At 37.9% G+C, this 25,360-nt stretch overlaps 1 protein-coding gene across 12 annotated transcripts in view; it reads left to right on the top strand.

Moving 5' to 3' along the window:
• The window catches only part of CD46 (CD46 molecule), a 53,302-nt gene that overhangs the window by 19,523 nt on the left and 8,419 nt on the right, over nt 1-25,360 (top strand). For 6 of the 12 annotated variants that reach the window (XM_054474780.2, XM_054474359.2, XM_054473664.2 and 3 more), the window contains 4 exons: nt 8,538-8,579; nt 21,559-21,597; nt 23,358-23,393; nt 23,906-23,969. In XM_054474780.2, the coding sequence (XP_054330755.1) occupies nt 8,538-8,579; nt 21,559-21,597; nt 23,358-23,393; nt 23,906-23,969 (181 nt within the window). Of the gene's footprint in view, nt 1-8,537; nt 8,580-21,558; nt 21,699-23,357; nt 23,394-23,905; nt 23,970-25,360 lie in introns of those variants that run through there. The other 6 variants (XM_054474800.2, XM_054474495.2, XM_054474127.2 and 3 more) reach the window with 2 other exon arrangements.

Below are 25,360 nucleotides of genomic sequence, written 5' to 3'. Positions count from 1 at the left end.
GTTCAGATCGGGTGGACTGCTGTTGCAATTAAGGAGAAAAGACACAAAGCACTGTTCCCTCAACAATCGGTTTCACAGTATTTCTGAGATTTATCCCAATTCACTTCTGTCTCTGGAAAATGGAAAACCTAAAACTACTATGAAAACAAAAGGCATTTGTATCATTACTTTTGTTATTTCTGCTCTTCTTTCCCCAGATGTCACTTCCAGTTTAGAATAAGTTGACAGACTCGGGAGAGGAAAAAAATAAAAAGAAAAAAAAGCAAAAAAAAAAAAAAAAAAAAAAAAAAAAAAAAAAAAAATGTTAGGGAAGGGGAAAGTTCATGTATGTTTGTTAGTATGTATGTGTGTTAATATGTTAATATGTTTGTTTGTTAATGTGTATGTTTTGTGTCATCAACTTTGCTATTTTATTCTTTTCAGAAGTGATCTGTTGACACCTTTACCGAGTTTGTTCCTATTGCAGGACTCTTTCATTTTCTGGAATGCAACTAGTTTGAGTCTTCTGATGTAAAACATTTAAACGGAAATTTCTGCTGTCCTCAGAACAAGATCTATATTTCTTTTTTTTTTTTTTATTATTATACTTTAGGTTTTATGGTACATGTGCGCAATGTGCTGGTTAGTTACATATGTATACATGTGCCATGCTGGTGCGCTGCACCCACTAACTCGTCATCTAGCATTAGGTATATCTTCCAGTGCTATCCCTCCCCCTCCCCCCACCCCACAACAGTCCCCGAAGTGTGATGTTCCCCTTCCTGTGTCCATGTGTTCTCATTGTTCAATTCCCACCTATGAGTGAGAATATGCGGTGTTTGGTTTTTTGTTCTTTCGATAGTTTACTGAGAATGATGATTTCCAATTCCATCCATGTCCCCACAAAGGACATGAACTCATCATTTTTTATGGCTGCATAGTATTCCATGGTGTATATTTGCCACATTTTCTTAATCCAGTCTATCATTGTTGGACATTTGGGTTGGTTCCAAGTCTTTGCTATTGTGAATAATGCCACAATAAACATACGTGTGCATGTGTCTTTATAGCAGCATGATTTATAGTCCTTTGGGTATATACCCAGTAATGGGATGGCTGGGTCAAATGGAATTTCTAGTTCTAGATCCCTGAGGAATCGCCACACTGACTTCCACAAGGATTGAACTAGTTTACAGTCCCACCAACAGTGTAAAAGTGTTCCTATTTCTCCACATTCTCTCCAGCACCTGTTGTTTCCTGACTTTTTAATGATTGCCATTCTAACTGGTGTGAGATGGTATCTCATTGTGGTTTTGATTTGCATTTCTCTGATGGCCAGTGATGGTGAGCATTTTTTCATGTGTTTTTTGGCTGCATAAATGTCTTCTTTTGAGAAGTGCCTGTTCATGTCCTTTGCCCACTTTTTGATGGGGTTGTTTGTTTTTTCTTGTAAATTTGTTGGAGTTCATTGTAGATTCTGGATATTAGCCCTTTGTCAGATGAGTAGGTTGCGAAAAGTTTCTCCCATTTTGTAGGTTGCCTGTTCACTCTGATGGTAGTTTCTTTTGCTGTGCAGAAGCTCTTTAGTTTAATTAGATCCCATTTGTCAATTTTGGCTTTTGTTGCCATTGCTTTTGGTGTTTTAGACATGAAGTCCTTGCCCATGCCTATGTCCTGAATGGTAATGCCTAGGTTTTCTTCTAGGGTTTTTATGGTTTTAGGTCTAATGTTTAAGTCTTTAATCCATCTTGAATTGATTTTTGTATAAGGTGTTAAGGAAGGGATCCAGTTTCAGCTTTCTCCATATGGCTAGCCAGTTTTCCCAGCACCATTTATTAAATAGGGAATCCTTTCCCCATTTCTTGTTTTTCTCAGGTTTGTCAAAGATCAGATAGTTGTAGATATGTGGTGTTATTTCTGACGGCTCTGTTCTGTTCCATTGATCTATATCTCTGTTTTGGTACCAGTACCATGCTGTTTTGGTTACTGTAGCCTTGTAGTATAGTTTGAAGTCAGGTACTGTGATGCCTCCAGCTTTGTTCTTTTGGCTTAGGATTGACTTGGTGATGCGGGCTCCTTTTTGGTTCCATATGAACTTTAAAGTAGTTTTTTCCAATTCTGTGAAGAAAGTCATTGGTAGCTTGATGGGGATGGCATTGAATCTGTAAATTACCTTGGGCAGTATGGCCATTTTCATGATATTGATTCTTCCTACCCATGAACATGGAATGTTCTTCCATTTGTTTGTATCCTCTTTTATTTCCTTGAGCAGTGGTTTGTAGTTCTCCTTGAAGAGATCCTTCACATCCCTTGTAAGTTGGATTCCTAGGTATTTTATTCTCTTTGAAGCAATTGTGAATGGGAGTTCACTCATGATTTGGCTCTCTGTTTGTCTGTTATTGGTGTATAAGAATGCTTGTGATTTTTGTACATTGATTTTGTATCCTGAGACTTTGCTGAAGTTGCTTATCAGCTTAAGGAGATTTTGGGCTGAGACAGTGGGGTTTTCTAGATATACAATCATGTCATCTGCAAACAGGGACAATTTGACTTCCTCTTTTCCTAATTGAATACCCTTTATTTCCTTCTCCTGCCTAATTGCCCTGGCCAGAACTTCCAACACTATGTTGAATAGAAGTGGTGAGAGAGGGCATTCCTGTCTTGTGCCAGTTTTCAAAGGGAATGCTTCCAGTTTTTGCCCATTCAGTATGATATTGGCTGTCGGTTTGTCATAGATAGCTTTTATTATTTTGAGATACGTCCCATCAGTACCTAATTTATTGAGAGTTTTTAGCATGAAGCGTTGTTGAATTTCATCAAAGGCCTTTTCTGCATCTATTGAGATAATCATGTGGTTTTTGTCTTTGGTTCTGTTTATATGCTGGATTACATTTATTGATTTGCGTATATTGAACCAGCCTTGCATCCCAGGGATGAAGCCCACTTGATCATGGTGGATAAGCTTTTTGATGTGCTGCTGGATTCAGTTTGCCAGTATTTTATTGAGGATTTTTGCATCAATGTTCATCAAGGATATTGGTCTAAAATTCTCTTTTTTGGTTGTGTCTCTGCCTGGCTTTGGTATCAGGATGATGCTGGCCTCATAAAATGAGTTAGGGAGAATTCCCTCTTTTTCTATTGATTGGAATAGTTTCAGAAGGAATGGTACCAGTTCCTCCTTGTACCTCTGGTAGAATTCGGCTGTGAACCCATCTGGTCCTGGACTTTTTTTGGTTGGTAAGCTATTGATTATTGCCACAATTTCAGCTCCTGTTATTGGTCTATTCAGAGATACAACTTCTTCCTGGTTTAGTCTTGGGAGGGTGTATGTGTTGAGGAATTTATCCATTTCTTCTAGATTTTCTAGTTTATTTGCGTAGAGGTGTTTGTAGTATTCTCTGATGGTAGTTTGTATTTCTGTAGGATCGGTGGTGATATCCCCTTTATCATTTTTTATTGCATCTATTTGATTCTTCTCTCTTTTTTTCTTTATTAATCTTGCTAGTGGTCTATCAATTTTGTTGATCCTTTCAAAAAACCAGCTCCTGGATTCATTCATTTTTTGAAGGGTTTTTTGTGTCTCTATTTCCTTCAGTTCTGCTCTGATTTTAATTATTTCTTGCCTTCTGCTAGCTTTTGAATGTGTTTGCTCTTGCTTTTCTAGTTCTTTAATTGTGATGTTAGGGTGTCAATTTTGGATCTTTCCTGCTTTCTCTTATGGGCATTTAGTGCTATAAATTTCCCTCTACACACTGCTTTGAATGCATCCCAGAGATTCTGGTATGTTGTGTCTTGGTTCTCGTTGGTTTCAAAGAACATCTTTATTTCTGCCTTCATTTCGTTATGTACCCAGTAGGCATTCAGGAGCAGGTTGTTCAGTTTCCATGTAGTTGAGCGGTTTTGAGTGAGATTCTTAATCCTGAGTTCTAGCTTGATTGCACTGTGATCTGAGAGATAGTTTGTTATAATTTCTGTTCTTTTACATTTACTGAGGAGAGCTTTACTTCCAAGTATGTGGTCAATTTTGGAATAGGTGTGGTGTGGTGCTGAAAAAAATGTATATTCTGTTGATTTGGGGTGGAGAGTTCTGTAGATGTCTATTAGGTCCGCTTGGTGCAGAGCTGAGTTCAATTCCTGGGTATCCTTGTTGACTTTCTGTCTCGTTGATCTGTCTAATGTTGACAGTGGGGTGTTAAAGTCTCCCATTATTAATGTGTGAGAGTCTAAGTCTCTTTGTAGGTCACTCAGGTCTTGCTTTATGAATCTGGGTGCTCCTGTATTGGGTACATATATATTTAGTATAGTTAGCTCTTCTTGTTGAATTAATCCCTTTACCATTATGTAACGGCCTTCTTTGTCTCTTTTGATCTTTGTTGGTTTAAAGTCTGTTTTATCAGAGACTAGGATTGCAACCCCTGTCTTTTTTTGTTTTCCATTTGCTTGGTAGATCTTCCTCCATCCTTTTATTTTGAGCCTATGTGTGTCTCTGCACATGAGATGGGTTTCCTGAATACAGCACACTGATGGGTCTTGAGTCTTTATCCAATTTGCCAGTCTGTGTCTTTTAATTGGAGCATTTAGTCCATTTACGTTTAAAGTTAATATTGTTATGTGTGAATTTGATCCTGTCATTATGATGTTAGCTGGTTATTTTGCTCATTAGTTGATGCAGTCTCTTCCTAGTCTCGATAGTCTTTACATTTTGGCATGATTTTGCAGTGGCTGGTACCGGTTTTGCCTTTCCGTGTTTAGCGCTTCCTTCAGGAGCTCTTTTAGGGCAGGCCTGGTGGTGACAAAATCTCTCAGCATTTGCTTGTCTGTAAAGGATTTTATTTCTCCTTCACTTATGAAGCTTAGTTTGGCTGGATATGAAATTCTGGGTTGAAAATTCTTTTCTTTAAGAATGTTGAATATTGGCCCCCACCCTCTTCCGGCTTGTAGGGTTTCTGCCGAGAGATCCACTGTTAGTCTGATGGGCTTCCCTTTGAGGGTAACCCGACCTTTCTCTCTGGCTGCCCTTAACATTTTTTCCTTCATTTCAACTTTAGTGAATCTGACAATTATGTGTCTTGGAGTTGCTCTTCTCGAGGAGTATCTTTGTGGCGTTCTCTGTATTTCCTGAATCTGAATGTTGGCCTGCCTTGCTAGACTGGGGAAGTTCTCCTGGATAATATCCTGCAGAGTGTTTTCCAACTTGGTTCCATTCTCCCCGTCACTTTCAGGTACACCAGTCAGATGTAGATTTGGTCTTTTCACATAGTCCCACATTTCTTGGAGGCTTTGCTTGTTTCTTTTTATTCTTTTTTCTCTAAACTTCCCTTCTCACTTCATTTCATTCATTTCATCTTCCATGGCTGATACCCTTTCTTCCATTTGATCACATTGGCTCCTGAGGCTTCTGCATTCTTCACATAGTTCTCGAGCCTTGGTTTTGAGCTCCATCAGCTCCTTTAAGCACTTCTCTGTATTGGTTATTCTAGTTATACATTCTTCTAAATTTTTTTCAAAGTTTTCAACTTCTTTGCCTTTGGTTTGAATATCCTCCTGTAGCTCAGAGTAATTTGATCGTCTGAAGCCTTCTTCTCTCAGCTCGTCAAAGTCATTCTCCGTCCAGCTTTGTTCCGTTGCTGGTGAGGAACTGCATTCCTTTGGAGGAGGAGAGGCACTCTGCTTTTTAGAGTTTCCAGTTTTTCTGCTCTGTTTTTTCCCCATCTTTGTGGTTTTATCTACTTTTGGTCTTTGATGATGGTGATGTACAGATGGGTTTTTGGTGTGGATGTCCTTTCTGTTTGTTAGTTTTCCTTCTAACAGACAGGACCCTCAGCTGCAGGTCTGTTGGAGTATCCAGTCGGCCGTGTGAGGTGTCAGTCTGCCCCTGCTGGGGGGTGCCTCCCAGTTAGGCTGCTCGGGGGTCAGGGGTCAGGGACCCATTTGAGGAGGCAGTCTGCCCGTTCTCAGATCTCCAGCTGCGTGCTGGGAGAACCACTGCTCTCCTCAAAGCTGTCAGACAGGGACATTTAAGTCTGCAGAGGTTACTGCTGTCTTTTTGTTTGTCTGTGCCCTGCCCCCAGAGGTGGAGCCTACAGAGGCAGGCAGGCAGGCCTCCTTGAGCTGTCGTGGGCTCCACCCAGTTCAAGCTTCCCAGCTGCTTTGTTTACCTAAGCGAGCCTGGGCAATGGCGGGCGCCCCTCCCCCAGCCTCACTGCCGCCTTGCTGTTTGATCTCAGACTGCTGTGCTAGCAATCAGCGAGACTCCGTGGGCGTAGGACCCTCTGAGCCAGGTGCGGGCTATAATCTCCTGGTGCACCGTTTCCTAAGCCTGTCGGAAAAGCACAGTATTCAGGTGGGAGTGGCCCGATTTTCCAGGTGCCGTCTGTCACCCCTGGAAAGGGAACTCCCTGACCCCTTGTGCTTCCCGAGTGAGGGAATGCCTTGCCCCTGCTTCGGCTGGCGCATGGTGCGCTCATCTACTGACCTGCACCCACTGTCTGGCACTCCCTAGTGAGATGAACACGGTACCTCAGATGGAAATGCAGAAATCACCCGTCTTCTGCGTCACTCACGCTGGGAGCTGTAGACCAGAGCTGTTCCTATTCGTCTATCTTGGCTTCTCCCCCCAAGATCTATATTTCTGCCTCTTCCCTACCCACCCCTCTTCTACACCTCATAGTGTTATTTATTTTTTATCTCTTTAGTGGGCAGTTTTATCTGGCAATAGCAACTAAATTTTATAGCAACTGAAAGGCAGGAAAAGTCCTTATTTACTGAAATAAAACAGAAGACTTTCACAGGGACTCCTGGTCAACCACTGTGCTTATGACTGGAGAGATTATTTTGATATAACGGAAGGAATTATCCTGATTTCAGCACTACTATCTCTGGTTTCACTTTGCTTCCAGCAGAAGCAAGAGACAATAGTAATTGTGGGTAGCACTTTAGTCTGGGCAGACTGTGCTTAGTTAACATCATTTCTGTGGTCTTCAGTTTCCCTTTAGTGTAATGTGAGTGTTGAACTGAAATCTCAATCACTGGCTTCTAATTTGGTTATATATTTCCTATCTCCCTAATATTTTGAAGGATTGAAGAGAATTATGCATGTTAACATAGTAATTAAGATACCTTCTTATAGGCTGGGTGGGGTAGCTCACACCTGTAATACCAGAACTTTGGGAGGCCAAGGTGGGTGGATCACGAGGTCAGAAGTTCAAGACCAGCCTGGCTAAGTTGGTGAAACCCCATCTCTACTAAAAATACAAAAATTAGCAGGGCACGGTGTCAGGCAGTTGTAATCCCAGCTACTCGGGAGGCCGAGGCAGGAGAATCGCTTGAACCCGGGGGGCAGAGGTTGCAGTGAGCCAAGATCATGCCACTGCACTCCAGCCTGGGTGACAGAGTGAGACTCTGTCTCAGAAAAAAAAAAAAAAAAAACCTTCTTATAATTCCTGTAAGAGCTTGGTAACTGGTAGCCTCCTGTGTTGAGTGCTGTAGGGTTTGAAGGGCAGGAAGAGATGAGTTTTTTAGTGGACTGATATATAAGCAAAACAAGATTGCATGTGAAATTTATACTCAGTGAGGCATCCAGGCTTAACTCACATGCTCCAGTGGGTATATGCACTAATACTACGTTTGTTGATACAGTCTTTTGAAAGAGTTGATGATAAGCATTTCATAAAGTATTTATAAAACACTGATCTAGCTTAGTGTTGGAGAGCAGAAGAGAGAATTGCTTGTGATAAAATGTTTATAAAAAAGAGAAACGGCAAGGATATTTTTTGAAAAATTACAAATCAAAATTCCTTACGGGATTGTCAATGATTTCTTATCATCTGCTAGAGGAAAACTAAATAACAACATAATGATGTTAAGGTAGATCTAAATGTGTTAACAAGAAGAAATGTCGAGGAAGTCCTAAGTAGAAAAGAGAAAGATGTAAATTATGTAGTATCATACTACTTACAGTTTTTAAAAAGATACATATGTTTACCCCAAGCACATTCCTTTTTTTTTTTTTTTTTTTTTGAGACAGAGTCTCGCTCTGTCACCCAGGATGGTGTGCAGTGGCGCGGTCTCGGCTCACTGCAACCTCCGCCTCCCGGGTTCAAGCGGTTCTCCTGCCACCTCAGACTCCCAAGTAGCTGGGATTACAGACACCCACCACTATGCCGGCTAGTTTTTTGTATTTTTAGTAGAGATGGGGTTTCTCCATGATGGCCTGGCTAGTCTCGAACTCCTGACCTCAAGTGATTCACCTGCCTTGGCCTCCCACAGTGCTGGGATTACAGGCGTGAGCCACCACGCCCATCCTCACATTTCATGATGGTTATCTTCTAGGATTTCCATTACAAAATACAGAGTATAGTGAGCATTCTTGTACATATATCCTTACATACTTGTGCAAATATATATGTAGGTTAAATTCTAAGATGTGGAATTGCAAAGTTTGTAAAGTATGTGTAGTTTTCGTTTGATAAACTTAAAAAATCAATATCAAAATTAAAGTCATAATTTTATATTGATAAGGCCCTGGTGAATTTATAAAATCAAACTTATTTTTCTAGGTCCTAGGCCTACTTACAAGCCTCCAGTCTCAAATTATCCAGGTTGGTTAACCCTTTATTCTACTGATATTGTTAAGAATTTATTTATTTATTTTTATTATACTTTAAGTTCTAGGGTACGTGTGCACAACTTGCAGGTTTGTTACATAGGTATACGTGTGCCATGTTTATTTGCTGCACCCATCAACTCATCATTTATATTAGGTATTTCTCCTAATGCTATCCCTCCCCCAGCCCCTAACCCCCGACAGGCCCCGGTGTGATGTTCCCCACCTTGTGTCCATGTGTTCTCGTTGTTCAACTCCCACCTATGAGTGAGAACATGCGGTGTTTGGTTTTCTGTCCTTGTGATAGTTTGATTAGAATGATGGTTTCCAGCTTCATCCATGTCCCTGCAAAGGACATGAACTCATCCTTTCTTATGGCTGCATAGTATTCCATGGTGTATATGTGCCACATTTTCTTAATCCAGTCTATCATTGATGGACATTTGGGTTGGTTCCAAGTCTTTGCTATTGTGAATAGTGCCACAATAAACATACGTGTGCATGTGTCTTTATAGTAGCATGATTTATAATCCTTTGGGTATATACCCAGTAATGGGACTACTGAGTCAAATGGTATTTCTAGTTGTAGATCCTTCAGGAATCACCACACTGACTTCCACAATGGTTGAACTAATTTACAGTCCCACCAACAGTGTAAAAGTGTTCCTGTTTTTCCACATCCTCTCCAGCATCTGTTGTTCCTGACTTTTTAATAATCGCCAATCTAACTGGCGTGAGTGGTATCTCATTGTGGTTTTGATTTGCATTTCTCTGATGACCAGTGATGATGAGCATTTTTTCATATGTCTGTTGGCTGTATAAATGTCTTCTTTTGAGAAGTGTCTGCTCATATCCTTTGCCTACTTTTTGATGGTGTTGTTTTTTTCTTGTAAATTTATTTAAGTTCTTTGTAGATTCTGGATATTGGCCCTTTGTCAGATGGGCAGATTGCAAAGATTTTCTCCCATTCTGTACGTTGCCTGTTCACTCTGATGATAGTTTCTTTTGCTGTGCAGAAGTTCTTTAGTTTAATTAGATCCCATTTGTCTATTTTGGCTTTTGTTGCCATTGCTTTTGGTGTTTTAGTTATGAAGTATTTGCCCATGCCTATGTCCTGAATGGTATTGCCTAGGTTTTCTTGTTGGGTTTTTATGGTGTTAGGTCTTACATTTAAGTCTTTAATCCATCTTGAGTTAATTTTTGTATAAGGTGTAAGGAAGGGATCCAGTTTCAGCTTTCTGCATATGGCTAGTCAGTTTTCCCAGCACCATTTATTAAGTAGGGAATCCCTTCCCCATTTCTTGTTTTTGTCAGGTTTGTCAAAGATCAGATGGTTGTAGATGTGAGGTGTTATTTCTAAGGCCTCTATTCTGTTCCATTGATCTATATATCTGTTTTGGTACCAGTACCATGCTGTTTTGGTCACTGTAGCCTTGTAGTATAGTTTGAAGTCAGGTAGCTTGATGCCTTCAGCTTTGTTCTTTTTGCTTAAGATTGTCTTGGCTATATGGGCTCTTTTTTGATTCCATATGAACTTTAAAGAAGTTTTTTCCAATTCTGTGAAGAAAGTCAGTGGTAGCTTGATGTGGATAGCATTGAATCTATAAATTACCTTGGGTAGTATGGCCATTTTCCCAATATTGATTCTCCCTATCCATGAGCATGGAATGTTCTTCCATTTGTTTGTGTACTCTTTTATTTTGTTGAGCAGTGGTTTGTAGTTGTCTTTGAGGATGTCCTTCACATGCCTTGTAAGTTGGATTCCTAGGTATTTTATTCTCTTTTTAGTATTTGTGAATGGGAATTCACTCATTATTTGGCTCTCTGTTTGTCTATTATTGGTGTATAGGACTGCTTGTGATTTTTGCACATTGATTTTGTATGCTGAGACTTTGCTGAAGTTGTTTATCAGCTTGTGGAGATTTTGGGCTGAGATGGTAGGGTTTTCTAAATATACAATTATGTCATCTGCAAACAGAGACAATTTGACTTCCTCTTTTCCTAATTGAATACCCTTTATTTCTTTCTCTTGCCTGATCGCCCTGGCCAGAACTTCCAACACTATGTTGAATAGGAGTGGTGAGAGAGGGCATCCTTGTCTTGTGCTGGTTTTCAAAGGGAATGCTTCCAGTTTTTGCCCATTCGGTATGATATTGACTATGGGTTTGTCATAAATAGCTCTTATTATTTTGAGATATATTCCCTCAATACCTAGTTTATTGAGAGTTTTTAGCATGAAGGGCTGTTGAATTTTGTCGAAGGCCTTTTCTGCATCTATTGAGATAGTCATGTGGTTTTTGTTGTTGGTTATGTTTCTGTGATGGATTATGTTTATTGATTTGTTAATGTTGAACCAGCCTTGCATCCCAGGGATGAAGCCAACTTGATTGTGGTGGATAAGCTTTTTGATGTGCTGCTGGATTCAGTTTGCCAGTATTTTGTTGAGGATTTTCGCATCGATGTTCATCAGGGATATTGGCCTAAAATTCTCTCTTTTTGTTGTGCCTCTACCAGGCTTTGGTATCAGGATGATGCTAGCTTCCTAAAATGAGTTAGGGAGGATTCTCTCTTTTTCTATTGATTGAAATAGTTTCAAAGGAATGGTACCAGCTCCTCTGTGTACATCTGGTTGAATTCGGCTGTGAATCCATCTGGTCCTGGACTTTTTTTGGTTGGTAAGCTATTAATTATTGCCTCAATTTCAGAACCTGTTATTGGTTTATTCAGAGGTTCAACTTTTCCTGGTTTAGTCTTGGGAGGGTGTGTGTGTCCAGGAATTTATCCATTTCTTCTAGATTTTCTAGTTTATTTGCGTAGAGGTGTTTATAGTATTCTCTGATGGTAGTTTGTATTTCTGTGGGATCAGTGGTGATAGCCCCTTTATCATTTTTTATTGCGTCTATTTGATTATTCTCTCTTTTCTTCTTTATTAGTCTTGCTAGCGGTCATTTTTGTTGATCTTTTCAAAAAGCCAGCTCCTGGATTCATTGAGTTTTTGAAGGGTTTTTTAAATATCTTTACCTCCTTCAGTTCTGCTCTGATCTTAGTTATTTCTTGCCTTCTGCTGGCTTTTGAATTTGTTTGCTCTTGCTTTTCTAGTTCTTTTAATTGTGATGTTAGGGTGTTGATTTTAGATCTTTCCTGCTTTCTGTTGTGGGCATTTAGTGCTATAAATTTCCCTCTACACACTGCTTTAAATGTGTCCCAGAGATTCTGGTACGTTGTGTCTTTGTTCTCGTTGGTTTTAAAGAACAACTTTATTTCAGCCTTCATTTCATTATTTACCCAGTAGTCATTCAAGAGCAGGTTGTTCAGTTTCCATGTAGTTGTGCGGTTTTGAGTGAATTTATTAATCCTGAGTTCTAATTTGATTGCACTGTGGTCTGAGAGACAGTTTGTTGTGATTTCTGTTCTTTTACATTTGCTGAGGAGTGTTTTCTACCAATTATGTGGTCAATTTTAGAATAAGTGCGATGTGGTGCTGAGAAGAATGTATATTCCATTGATTTGGGGTGTAGAGTTCTGTAGATGATTAGTAGGTCTGCTTGGTCCAGAGCTGAGTTCAAGTCCTGGATATCCTTGTTAACCTTCTGTCCCATTGATCTGTCCAATATTGACAGTGGGGTGTTAAAGGCTGCCATTATTATTGTGTGGGAGTCTATGTCTCTTTGTAGGTCTCTAAGGCCTTGGCTTTATGAATCTGAGTGCTCCTGTATTGGGTGCATATATATTTAGGATAGTTAGCTCTTCTTGGTGAATTGATCCCTTTACCATTATGTAGTGGCTTTCTTTGTCTCTTGATCTTTGTTGGTTTAATGTCTGTTTTATCAAAAACTAGAATTGCAACCCCTTCTTTTTTTTTTTTTTTTTTTTTTTTTTGCTTTCCATTTGCTTGGTAGATCTTCCTCCATCCCTTTATTTTGAGCCTATGTGCATCTTTGCACGTGAGATAGGTCTCCTGAATATAGCACACTGATGGGTCTTGACTTTTTATCCAATTTGCCAGTCTGTGTCTTTTAATTGGGGCATTTAGCCCATTTTCATTTAAGGCTAATAGTGTTATGTTTGAATTTGATCCTGTCATTATGATGTTAGCTGGTTATTTTGCCCGTTAACTGATGCAGTTTCTTCATAGCATCGATGGTCTTTACCATTTGGCATGTTTTTGCAGTGGCTGGTACTGGTTGTTCCTTTCCATGTTTAGTGCTTCCTTCAGGAGCTCTTGTAAGGCAGGCCTGGTGGTGACCAAATCTCTCAGCATTTGCTTGTCTGTAAACTATTTTATTTCTCCTTCACTTACGAAGCTTAGTTTGGCTGGATATGATATTCTGGGTTGAAAATTCTTTTCTTTAAGAACGTTGAATATTGGCCCCCATTCTCTTAAGGCTCGTAGGGTTTCTGCTGAGAGATCTGCTGACAGTCGGATAGGCTTCCCTTTGTGGGTAACCTGACCTTTGTCTCTGGCTGCCCTTAACATTTTTTTTCCTTCATTTCAACCTTGGTGAATCTGACAATTATGTGTCCTGGGGTTGCACTTTTCAAGGAGTATTTTCGTGGTGTTCTCTGTATTGCCTGAATTTGAATGTTGGCCTGTCTTGCTAGTTTAGGGAAGTTCTCCTGGACAGTATCCTGAAGAGTGTTTTCTAACTTGATTCCATTCTCCCCGTCACTTTCAGGTACACCAATCAAACGTAGATTTGGTGTTTTCACATAGTCCCATATTTCTTGGAGGCTTTGTTTCTTTTCACTCTTTTTTCTCTAATCTTGTCTTCTCTTTTTATTTCATTAATCTGATCTTCAATCACTGATATCCTTTCTTCCACTTGATCAAATCAGCTATTGAAGCTTGTGCATGCATCACGAAGTTCTTGTGCCGTGGTTTTCAGCTCCATCAGGTCATTTAGGGTCTTCTCTACACTGTTTATTCTAGTTAGCCATTCATCTAATCTTTTTTCAAGGTTTTTACCTTCCTTGAGATGGGTTAGAACATCTTAGCTTGGAGAAGTTTGTTATTACTGACCTTCTGAAACCTACTTCTGTTAACTCATCAAACTCATTCTCTGTCCAGTTTTGTTCCCTTGCTGGTGAGGAGCTGTCATCCTTTGGAGGAGAAGAGGCAGTCTGTTTTTTGGAATTTTCAGCTTTTCTGCTCTAGTTTCTCCCATCTTCATGGTTTTATCTACCTTTGGTCTATGATATTGGTGACCTACAGATGGGGTTTTGGTGTGGATGTCCTTTTTGTTGATGTTGATGCTATTCCTTTCTGTTTGTGTGTTTTCCTTCCAACAGTCAGACCCCTCAGCTGCAGGTGTGTTGGAGTTTGCAGGAGGTCCACTCCAGACCCTGTTTTCCTGAGTATCACCAGCGGAGGCTGCATAACCACAAATATTGCTGCCTGATCCTTCCTCTGGAAGCTTCATCCCAGATGGGGCACCCACCTGTTTGAGGTGTTTGTCGGCCGCTACTGGGAGGTCTTTCCCAGTCAGGCTACACGGGGGTCAGGGACCCACTTGAGGAGGCAGTCTGTCCATTCTCAAAGCTCAAATGCCGTGTTCAGAGAACCACTGCTCTCTTCAGAGCTGTCAGACAGGGACGTTTAAGTCTGCAGAAGCTGCTGCCTTTTGTTCTACTATGCCCTGCCCCCAGAGGTGGAATCTATAGAGGCAGTAGGCCTTACTGAGCTGCGGTGGGCTCCTCCAGTTTGTGCTTCCAGGTCTCTTTGTTTACACTGTGAGCTACTCAAGCCTCAGCAATGGCAGACATCCCTCCCCCCATCAAGCTGCAGCGTTGCAGGTCAATCTCAGACTGCTGCGCTAGCAGTGAGCAAGGTTCTGTGAGCGTGGGACCCACCGAGCCATGCACAGGAGGGTATCTCCTGGTCTGCCAGTTGTTGAGACTGTGGGAAAAGTGCAGTATTTGGTCAGGAGTGTACTGTTTCTCCAGGTACAGTCTGTCACGGCTTCCCTTGGCTAGGAAAGGGAAATCCCCCAACTCCTTGTGCTTCCTGGGTGAGGTGATGCCCCGCCCTCCGTGGGCTGCACTCACTGTCCAACCAGTCCCAATGAGATGAACCAGGTATCTCAGTTGGAAATGCAGAAATCACCTGTCTTCTGCGTCTATCTTGCTGGAGCTGCACACCAGAGCTGTTCCTATTCAGCCATCTTGGACAAGAATGTTTTTTACTTAAAATTTTTTTAAATTAAAAACTTAAGACATATCTAAAAAAATGTTAAGAATTTTTAAATGATGGGTGAAAAATAACATCTTGTTTTAATTTGCATTTCTTGGTTCTGGTTTTTAGTTGTTTTTGTTTTTGCTTTTTTGAGACAGGGTCTCACTCTGTTGCCCAGGCTGGAGTGCAGTGGTGCAACCACAGCACACTGCAGCCTCAACCTCCTGGGCTCAGGTGATTCTCCCACCTCAGCCTCCCAGGTAGCTGGAACTACAGGCACCTGCCACCACACCCAGCAATTTTTTTGTGTGTGTATTTTTTGTAGAGACAGGGTTTTGCCATGTTGCCAAGTCTTTTCTCCAATTCCTGGGCTTAAGCGATCCTCCTGCCTCAGCTTGCCAAAGTGCTAGGATTACAAGTGTGACCCACCATGCCCGGCCAATTTGCATTTCTTTAATTATCAGTGAATCTGAACTTTTTTTGATCTACATTTATTTATTCATGTGGTTTGTCTATTTTTCTGTTAGGTTTCTAAAATATTTTTCTTAGTGATTTTTGAGAGCTCATTATAAATTAAAGCCCTTTTAATATGAAGTGAACAGTTTTTTCCAGGTTCTTTTGTTTTGTCAGTTTTAAGCTTGTTATACTATTGGATATAGATTACTTTTTATAACTTTTAATTACATGAGTAGTGTATGAATATACTTTTGTAGAATTTCAAACATTACAAAAGTATATAGAGTAAAAGATTAGTTTTATTTTTCACTCATTACCCAAGTTAATCACTGTTAATAGTTTAGCGTTTCTTTTTAAATCTGTTTTTGTACATCAACATCTTTTTTTAAAAAGTTTTATTTTAGATTTGGGGTACATGTGAAGGTTTGTTACATAGGTAAACGTGTCACAGGGATTTGTTGTACATACTATTTCATCACCCAGATACTAAGCCCTAGTACCCAAGTTACCTTTTCTGCTCTTCTTCCTACTCCCACCCTCCCCGCTCAAGTATACCCCAGTATCTGTTGTTTCCTTCTTTGTGTTCATAAGTTCTTACCATTTAGCTCCCACTTGTAAGTGAGAACGTGCTGTATTTGGGATGTTCCTGCTGAAGACATGCGCTCATTCTTTTTTATGGCTACGTAGTGTTCCATGGTGTATATGTACCACATTTTCTTTATCCAGTCTGTCATTGATGGGCATTTAGGTTGATTCCTTGTCTTTGCTATTGTGAGCAGTGCTGCAGTGAACATTCATGTGCATGTATCTTTATGGCAGAATGATTTATATTTCTCTGGGTGTATGCCCAGTAATGGGATTGCTGGGTTGAATGGTAGTTCTACTTTTAGCTCTTTGAGGAATCACCATACTGCTTCCCACAATGGTTGAACTAAATTACACTCCCACCAACAGCATGTAAGTGTTCCCTTTTCTCTACAACCTCACCAGCATCTGTTATTTTTTGACTTTTTAATAATAGCCATTCTGACTGGTGTGAAATGTTATCTCACTGTGGTTTTGATTTGCATTTCTGTAATGATCAGTGATATTGAGCTTTTTTTCTGTATGTTTGTTGGCCACATATATGGCTTCTTTTGAAAAGTGTCTGTTCATGTGCTTTGCCCGTTTTTTAATGGAGTTGTTTGTTTTTCTCTTGTAAATTTGTTTAAGTTCCTATAAATGCTAAATATTATGCATTTATAAATGCTAAATATTATGACCTTTGTCAGATGTGTAGTTTGCAAAAATGTTCTCCCATTCTGTAGGTTGTCTGTTTACTCTGTTGATAGCTTCTTTTTCTGTGCAGAAGCTCTTCAATTTACTTCAATCCTACTTGTCAATTTTTGCTTGTGTTGCGATTGTTTTTGATATCTTTGTCATGAAATCTTTGTCCGTTATTATGTCCAGAGTGATATTGCCTAGGTTGTCTTCCAGGGTTTTTATAGTTTTGGGTTTTACATGCAAATCTTTAATCCATCTTGAGTTGATTTTTCTGTATGGTGTAAGGAAGGGATCCAGTTTCAGTCTTCTGCATATGGCTAGCCAGTTATCCCAGCACCATTTATTGAATAGGGAATCTTTTTCCCATTGCTTATTTTTGTCAGTTCTGTGGAAGATCAGATGGTCAAAGATGTGTGGCCTTATTTCTAGGCTGTCTATTCTGTTCCATTGGTGTATATGCCTGTTTTTGTACCAGTACCATGCTGTTTTGGTTAGTGTAGCCTTGTAGTATAGTTTGAAGTCAGGTAATGTGATGCCTCCAGCTTTGTTCTTTTTGCGTAAGATTTTCTTGACTATTCAGGCTCTTTTTGGCTCCATATGAATTTTAAAATAGTTTTTTCTAGTTCTGTGAAGAATGTCGTTGATAGTTTGATAGGAATAGCATTGAATCTGTAAATAGCTTTGGGCAGTATAGCCATTTTAATGATATTGATTCTTCCATCCATGAGCATGGGATGTTTTTCCATTTGTTTGTGTCTTCTCTGATTTCTTTGAGCAGTGTTTTATAATTCTCATTGTAGAGATGTTTCACCTCCCTGGTTAGCTGTATTCCTAGGTATTTTATTCTTTTTGTAGTAATTTTGACTGGGATTGCATCTCTGATTTGGCTCTCAGTTTGGCTGTTGTTGGTGTACAGGAATGCTAGTGATTTTTGTATATTGATTTTGTATCCTGCAACTTTGGTGAAGTTGTTTATCATCTGGAGCAGCTTTTAGGCCAAGACTATGGGGTTTTCTAAATATAGAATCATGTTGTCTGTGGACAGAGATAGTTTGACTTCCTCTCTTCCTATTTGGATGCCCTTTGTTTCTTTCTCTTGTCTGATTGCTTTGCCTAGGACCGTCAACATACTTTTATGTGTAATTATACATGTAGTTTGGTGTTTTCTCTTTTCTTAAAAATGATGTTATGCTGTACATATTTTTCTGCAACTTTAACTTTTTCCACTTACACTCTTAGATTGCGGTTGTGTTTAGATTTATTCTCATCCTTTCTAATGATGACTTAAGTATATACCATACTTTATTTAACTATTCTCCTATCAGTGGTCATTTATATGTTCAGACGTTTTATATTAATAGGTAGTTGGATGTATTGATCTTTTCCCTAATGGCTATGACTTTGGTGTCTTTCTTACTAAAACTTTAGGTCTTCCGTATGCTGAAATTATATAAAGATTTCAGCCATGTTTTCTGACTTTGGTCATTGCACTTAAATTGTTAGTAAATCTGAAATTTATTCTGGTGTATATAATGAGATATATGGTTCCACCTCACCCCACCCTAGCCACCACCATCCAATAGCTAAATAGCACCATTTTTTGAATAAGTTGTCTTCTCCCCAACTGATTTGAAATGCCAATTTGTATCATACATTGCATTCATAGGTGTTCCATCTTCTTTTCTTCTTTGAACTTTGTCCATTCTTCTATTCTTGTACCAAAAGCAAGTCTTTTTCTTTTTTTTTTTTTTTTTTTTTTACTGTAGTACTATATGTCTTAATAACTGCCAGAACACTTCCTTTTCAGAAATTTCTAAGGAACTCTATGTTATTTTTTCCAAATAAACTTTTTATCTTATCATTTTGACCATTTTAATTACAATTCAGTGGCATTCAGTACACTGATATTGTTATGTAACCATCAGTACCATCCATCTCTAGAATATTATAATCATCCCACACTGAATCTCTACTCATTAAACAGTAACTCTCCATTCCTCCCTATCCCCATCACCTGATGATAACCACTATCTACTTTTTGTCTCTGTGAATTTGCCTATTCTAGGTAAATTTAAATAATTATAATAAGTGGAATCCACTTATATGGCATCCCACTATTTGTCCTTCTGTGTGTGGCTTATTTTACTTAGCATGTTTTTAAGGTTCATCTAGATCTATCTTGTGACGTGAATCAGAACTTCATTCCTTTTTATGGCTGAATAATAGTTCATTATATGTATACTATATTTCATTTATTCATTCATCTGTTGCTAGACACTTGGGTTGGTTTGTTTTTACCTTTTGGCTATTTTGAGTAATGCTGTTATAAACATAGGTGTACACATATCTGTTTGAGTTCCCGTATTCACTTCTTTTAGGTATATACCTGGGAGTAGAATTGCTAGATCATAAGGGAATTCTATTTTTAATATTTTGAGGAACTGGCATACTGTCTTCCACAGTGGCTGCACCATTTTACATTCCCACCAGCAGTGGGAACCTTTAACAAAGGTTCCAGTTTTTCCACATCTCCACCAACACTTATTAAATTGTTTTTTTAGTAATAGCCAAGTGTCTTAGTCTGTTTTGTACTGTGATAACAGAATACCACAGACTGAGTAACTTATAATGAACAGAAATTTATTTCTCACAGTTCTGGAGGCTGGGAAGTCTAATATCAAGGCATGGGCATCTGTGAGGGCCCTCTTGCTTTGTCATAATATGATGGAAGGCATCACATGGTGGAAGGGAAAAGAGACGGTGAGAGAGAGAGTAAGAGGGACAAAACCATGCCCTAAATAACAAACACACCCCTGCAATAACGACATTAGTCCATTCATGAGGACAGAGCCATATGACCCAAACACCTCTTAAAGGTGCCACCCCAATAACATTACATTGACAATTAAATTTCATCATGAGTTTTGAAGGGGACATTCAAACCATAGACCATCCTAATAGATATGAAGTAGATATGCATTTCCCTAAAAATTAGAAATGTGTTGAGAATCTTTTCATGTGCTTATTGGTCATTTGTATATCTTCTTTAGAGAAACATCTTTTTAAGTCTTTTGTCCATTTTCAAGTTGGGTTGACATTTGTTACTGAGTTTTAGGAGTTATTTATGTGTTCTGGATATTACTCCCTTATCAAATATATGATTTACAAATATTTCCTCTCATTCTGTGGGTTGCCTTTTCACTCTGTTGATAGTGTCATTTGATGCACAAAATTTGCTTTTAATTGATGAAATATAATTTTTTTCTTGTCTTGCCTGGCCTTTTAGAGTCACATCCAATAAATCATAGCCAGATCCAATGTCAAGAAGCATTTCCTGTTTTCTTCTAAGAGTTTTATAGTTTTACCTCTTATGTTTAGGTCTCTGATCTGTTTTGAGTTTATGTTTGTATATGATAAGGGTCCAGCTTCACTTTTTTTGCATGTGGATATCCAGTTTTACCAGCACCATTTGTAGAAGAGACTGCCCTTTCCCCATTTGACTGTTCCTTGTCACGCTTGTTGAAAACCGTTTGACCATATATGCAGGGGTTTATTTCCGAGGTCTCTGTTCTATTCCATTGGTCTGTATGTCTGCCTTTTTGTCATTACCATTGTTTTGATTATTATAGTTTCAGAATCAGAAAGTGTGAGCCTTCTCAACTTTGCTCTTTGTTTCTAGGATTGTTTTGGCTATTTGTGGTCCCTTGAGATTTCATATGTATTTTAGAATGGATTTTTCTATTTCAGAAAAAAACAAACAAAAAATGCCATCATCAGGATTTTCATAGGGGTTGCACTGAATCTGAAGATTGCTTTGTATAGTATTGACAGTTTAAAAATACTAAATTTTTCCAATCCATAAACACAAGTGTCTTTCCATTTATTTTATATCTTTAATTTTTTTTAGCAGTTTTGTAGTTTTCAGTGTACAAGTCTTTCACCTCCTTAGTTTATTCCTAAGTATTTTATTCTTTTTGATGCTATTACAAATGATACTGTTTTCTTAATTTCCTTTTCAGATTATTCATTGTTAGTGTATAGAAATACAACTGAGTTTTGTATGTTGATTTTGTAACCTGCCACTTGACTGAATTCATTTATTAGTTCTAAGAGATTTTTGCATGTGTGTGTATATGTGGGATCCTTAGGGTTTTCTAAATAAAAGATCATGTCATCTGCAAACAGAGCGAATTTTATTTCTTCCTTTCTAATTTGAATTTCTTTTTCTTACCTAATTGCCCTGGTTAGGACTTTCAGTCCTATGTCAGATAGAAGTGGCTAACATGGACACCCTGTCTTGTTCCTGATCTTAGGGAAAAAGCCTTCATTCATTTAACATTGAGTATGATGTTAGCTGTGGGTTTTTAATATATGGTCTTTATTATGTTGAGGAAGTTTCCTTCCATTTCAGGTCAACTCTAAAGCATTTATTTTTATTAATCCCTCTTTTTTTTTTTTTTTTTTTTTGAGACAGAGTCTCGCTGTGTTGCCAGGCTGGAGTGCAGTGGCTCTATCTCTGCTCACTGCCACCTCTGCCTCCCGGGTTCAAGCGATTCTCCTGCCTCAGCCTCCCAAGTAGCTGGGATTACAGGCGCGCACTACCACACCCAGCTAATTTTTGTATTTTTTTTTAGTAGAGACGGGGTGTCACCATGTTGGCCAGGATGGTCTCGAACTCCTGACCTCGTGATCCGCCTGCCTCGGCCTCCCAAAGTGCTGGGATTACAGGTGTGAGCCACCATGCCCGGCTAATCCCTCTATCTTTTAATTTTAATTAGAATCACTTTGGATTTATAGACTAAGTTTGAGAAAATAGTACAGATAAATTTGCATGTTGAACCACAGAATATTGTCACAGGAAATGGGAGTGGGCAGGAAGAAGAAAGATGATGACATTAAATATAAGTTTATAAATTTTTAGGATACTACTTTGAGAAACATTAATATAGTTTATAAGGAAAATTATATTTTAAGGGATTTTCTACAAAGGTGAAAAAAAATCACCCTATGAATTTAAAGGATTTTAAGCTTTAATTATTTCTTTCTTTTATTAATTTAATCTATATTTCTTCTTTTTTTCTAGGATATCCTAAACCTGAGGAAGGAATACTTGACAGTCTGGGTTGGTATAGCTGTCATGACAAATATAAGTGATAGTATGTGTAGAAACGTGTAGGTAATTACAGTTTTTATGAGATGCCCAAACATAGGATCCTTGGTAGGGTAAGATAACTTTCTTAAATGCTGTGTTTGTATGTAGGTTAAAATATATAAAACAAAATTTTCTTTCCACATTATATTGTTATTTTGTGATGGTAATCTGTAGATAAATTTTCTTTCTATTCATATCTTATATACATGAACCTTAAAGCAATCTAAGTTGGGTTTATTTTTTCTGTAACACGCTGATTTAACACACTTAATGTGGGCTTACGCAGTTTACACAATGCATGTTAAAAAAATGATGAAGTACAGTTGTGATATAGGCCAATGAAATATAAAGATTTCTTAATATGTAAAAACAAAAATCTGTTACCTTTCATTTCTTAGACTAGTTTGGTAATGGTTAATCATTTTATATAATGCACCTTAGGCTTGTTTTTTAGTATTTGCCTTACCTCCAAAATCTGTGGTCCAAGTGTCATTGTGCCAGTAAATCTGTTGCCATCTTAAACCGTTAAACACTTGATAACTGTTTATGAGATGAGAAGAGCAGAGCTGAACATAGCACTTTATGCTTTGACTTATAGCAATTTAATAAAAGTAATGGCAGTTTAGAAGCAAAGGTACTAGGGACAGAAACAGTTCTAAAAATTAAGATTTTATAGGATTATTTTGTGTTCTCTAGATAGTCAAAAATGTATGCTCAAGTTTCTTTGTATATTTTTTATCCATGTGCCCTGGTGTTTCATTTACTATGGGAATCCTATTGGTATTTAGGACTATGTCTTAATTTTGGGGCAGGGCAGAGTATGGAAGTAGAGAGGATGGGAAGGGGATTGATAAGATAAAGTATTGTTTGTGAAGACTTTGTAAATACCATCTGGGCAATAGAATAATAGAAATTTATTTATGACTCACTCTACAGATCACTTTTGGAGGAAAAAATACAAATTAAATGTCTACCAAAATAATAATAAATGACAGAATGACTATTGAACTAAACCAGTTCTCATGGGATAATACTTTTCAAAAATCATTTTCCTTTACTATAGTGAATTCTAATTATTCTAATAACTTTACCGCTAAATAACGTGATGTGGTAGCTATAGAGAAAAACAATGAAAAATGAGGTTCCCATTAAGAGTTTCACAAGTGGAACCCTTAACCTGGAAACTGGTTAGAAGGATTCTGTGATCAAAATAACCTGGATGCCCTAGCAGTCATGCTAAAACTATATAAAAAAAATGTTTTTCCTCTGTAGTTTTGTATTAGTCCATTCTCAATGCTGTTGTAAGGAACAGTCTGAGACCGGGTAATTTATAAAGGAAAGAGATTTAACTGACTCACAGTTCTGCAGGGCTGAGGAGGCCCCAGGAAACTTATAATCATGGAGGAAGGGGAAGCAAACACATTCTTTTTCACATGATGGCAGGAAGGAGAAGTATGAGAACCAAGTGAAGGAGGAAGCCGTTTATAAAACCATCAGATCTCGTGAGAACTTACTATCATGAGAACAGCATGGGGGAAACTGCCTCCATGATTCGATTACCTCTCATGGGGTCCCTCCCACAACACTTGGTGATTATGGGAATTGCGATTCAAGATGAGATTTGGGTGGGGACACAGCCAAACCATATGAAGTGTTTAGATGATCTGATTGAAATAAATGCTATCTGGAGATCCATGTGTTCAACATCTTTGAACTGTTTTCTTTCTCAGATGATTGGGTCATTGCTCTGATTGTTATTGCCATAGGTAAGTATCACAAATTTTGACACCACTTCAGTCAAAAAATTATTGTGAAGACATGCATTTTAAAAATAGTTTTTCAGTTTCTATAGTTTTTTCAGCTTGTAAATTGGTTAAACCGATTTAGGAAAACCTGAACTTTTATTTGATATACTTAACTACCTACCTTGTGTTAGTGATTTTATATTCTGTTATATTCTGTATATCTACTTAGTAACAAAGCCTAAGTAATACATATTTTCTCAAGATGATCAGTAATATTAGTTGGCTTTCCAAATGTGCTTTTGATAGTTTTCTAAATTAAGCAAGGACTTTTCTCTGACTTACTATGGACTGTGTAAGTGATTATGGGGAGTTGGATTTAGACAGCAAAGAGTCTGAATGGAATATAAATGTGTAGGTGGTTAAATAACATTTGACCACTGAAATGTAACCAACATTTATTTCTTTTGCTAGATGTTGAATCTTGGTGATTAGTTTTCAGAATTATATGTCATTTGTTTCCTGGTTTCTTGTAGTTGTTGGAGTTGCAGTAATTTGTGTTGTCCTGTACAGATATCTTCAAAGGAGGAAGAAGAAAGGGTAAATTAAAGCATGTTTCTTCTAACTTCTTGGTCCTTCTTATACTTAACATGCTTTTGTGCAGCTTCAGTTTGTAATCTGTATTGCATGCTATCTTTTTTTTAAAAAAAAATGCCTGCATTAGTTTGTCCTACCAATTGCATTTCTTTGCTAAAAATATTTTCAGCTACTTCTAACATCACTGCAACATAAAAACATCTGTGCAGAGTTCCTACAGCTATTATGACTTTAAGAAAAATTTCTCTTGGATTTGAGGTTTAAGTTATTTAGCAAATCATGGACCACTCACTATGAGGCCTTCTCTACCCTATTCCCTATTTCCAAAATTGCACTAATGGCCAAAATTAAATTTAAAGTATTTCACTGTGGAGACTTTGACAGTTGTATTCACTGGAATTTTTATAATGAAAGTTTCCACTTGTCTATATAGCTTAGGTAGTTGCAAGAAGCTATGTAGGTATCTCATTTAAATACCCAATTTGGTGTCTTTTCATTTAAAGTTGTTATTTATACATGTTAAACTGGGGGATTCAAAACAACACTATCCGATTTCCCTCTTATGTTCTCTGAATTTACCAGATTGCAGTAAAACTGATGGAGTTAAAGTTAAAGTTGCTGAGAGGGGTTAGATTTATAAGGTACCTCAATTAACTGTGTGTCTTTTAATATATAAAAATGTAAAAAGTGAGTGGGCTTAGAATAGAAGAAAAATGTACAAGTACATATCTTCTAAAGAAAATAGGGTTTTTAAACATCAGACTCAAATTTTAGTTAAAGAGCTTACAATTTAACAAAAGACTTAGAATGAATCCTGGAACATAGACTAAGATTAGGTGCTTTGAAATTTCTGAAAGATAATATACATTCATTTTTATTGATTTTTAAAAAATGTTTTCCCCTATAGTTTTAGAAATAGCTTTGAAATCAAACCTAATAATTTTAAGACTTTGGTACTCATGGTTTTATAATATATATTCCTTTTATACTGATCATCAGGTTTGGGCTAAGTCATAAAAGTACATTCTTTACTCATAAGGAACTCATATTTTTTTTCATATTACTTGGTTATCTTTTTAAATACCCATAATCCCTTCACTTGAATCTTAAATCTTGTATTTATGGAACACGATATGCATATTTGATTTATCTATCAGTTGTATATTTTAAAAGTTACATATCTACAACGTGAGTACAAAATATTATCAATGGAATATTTTTACAAATCCATAAGGTTTGTGTAGAAACAAGTTCTAAAGAAAACAAAACAAAGTCGCATTCTGCTTATTTTCCTTCTTTGTTTAAAATATCACTGCATCAGAATTTTTAAAGGTTCATTAACAAGTATTAATCAAACTCTCTCTAGCTAGCAGTTAATGGTTTTTCTGTTGTTG

Source organism: Pongo pygmaeus, chromosome 1 (assembly GCF_028885625.2).
Source record: "Pongo pygmaeus isolate AG05252 chromosome 1, NHGRI_mPonPyg2-v2.0_pri, whole genome shotgun sequence".
NCBI lineage: Eukaryota > Metazoa > Chordata > Mammalia > Primates > Hominidae > Pongo > Pongo pygmaeus.
The sequence above is the reverse complement of the archived record's forward strand: the minus strand, read 5'-3'. Positions and strand labels throughout refer to the sequence as shown.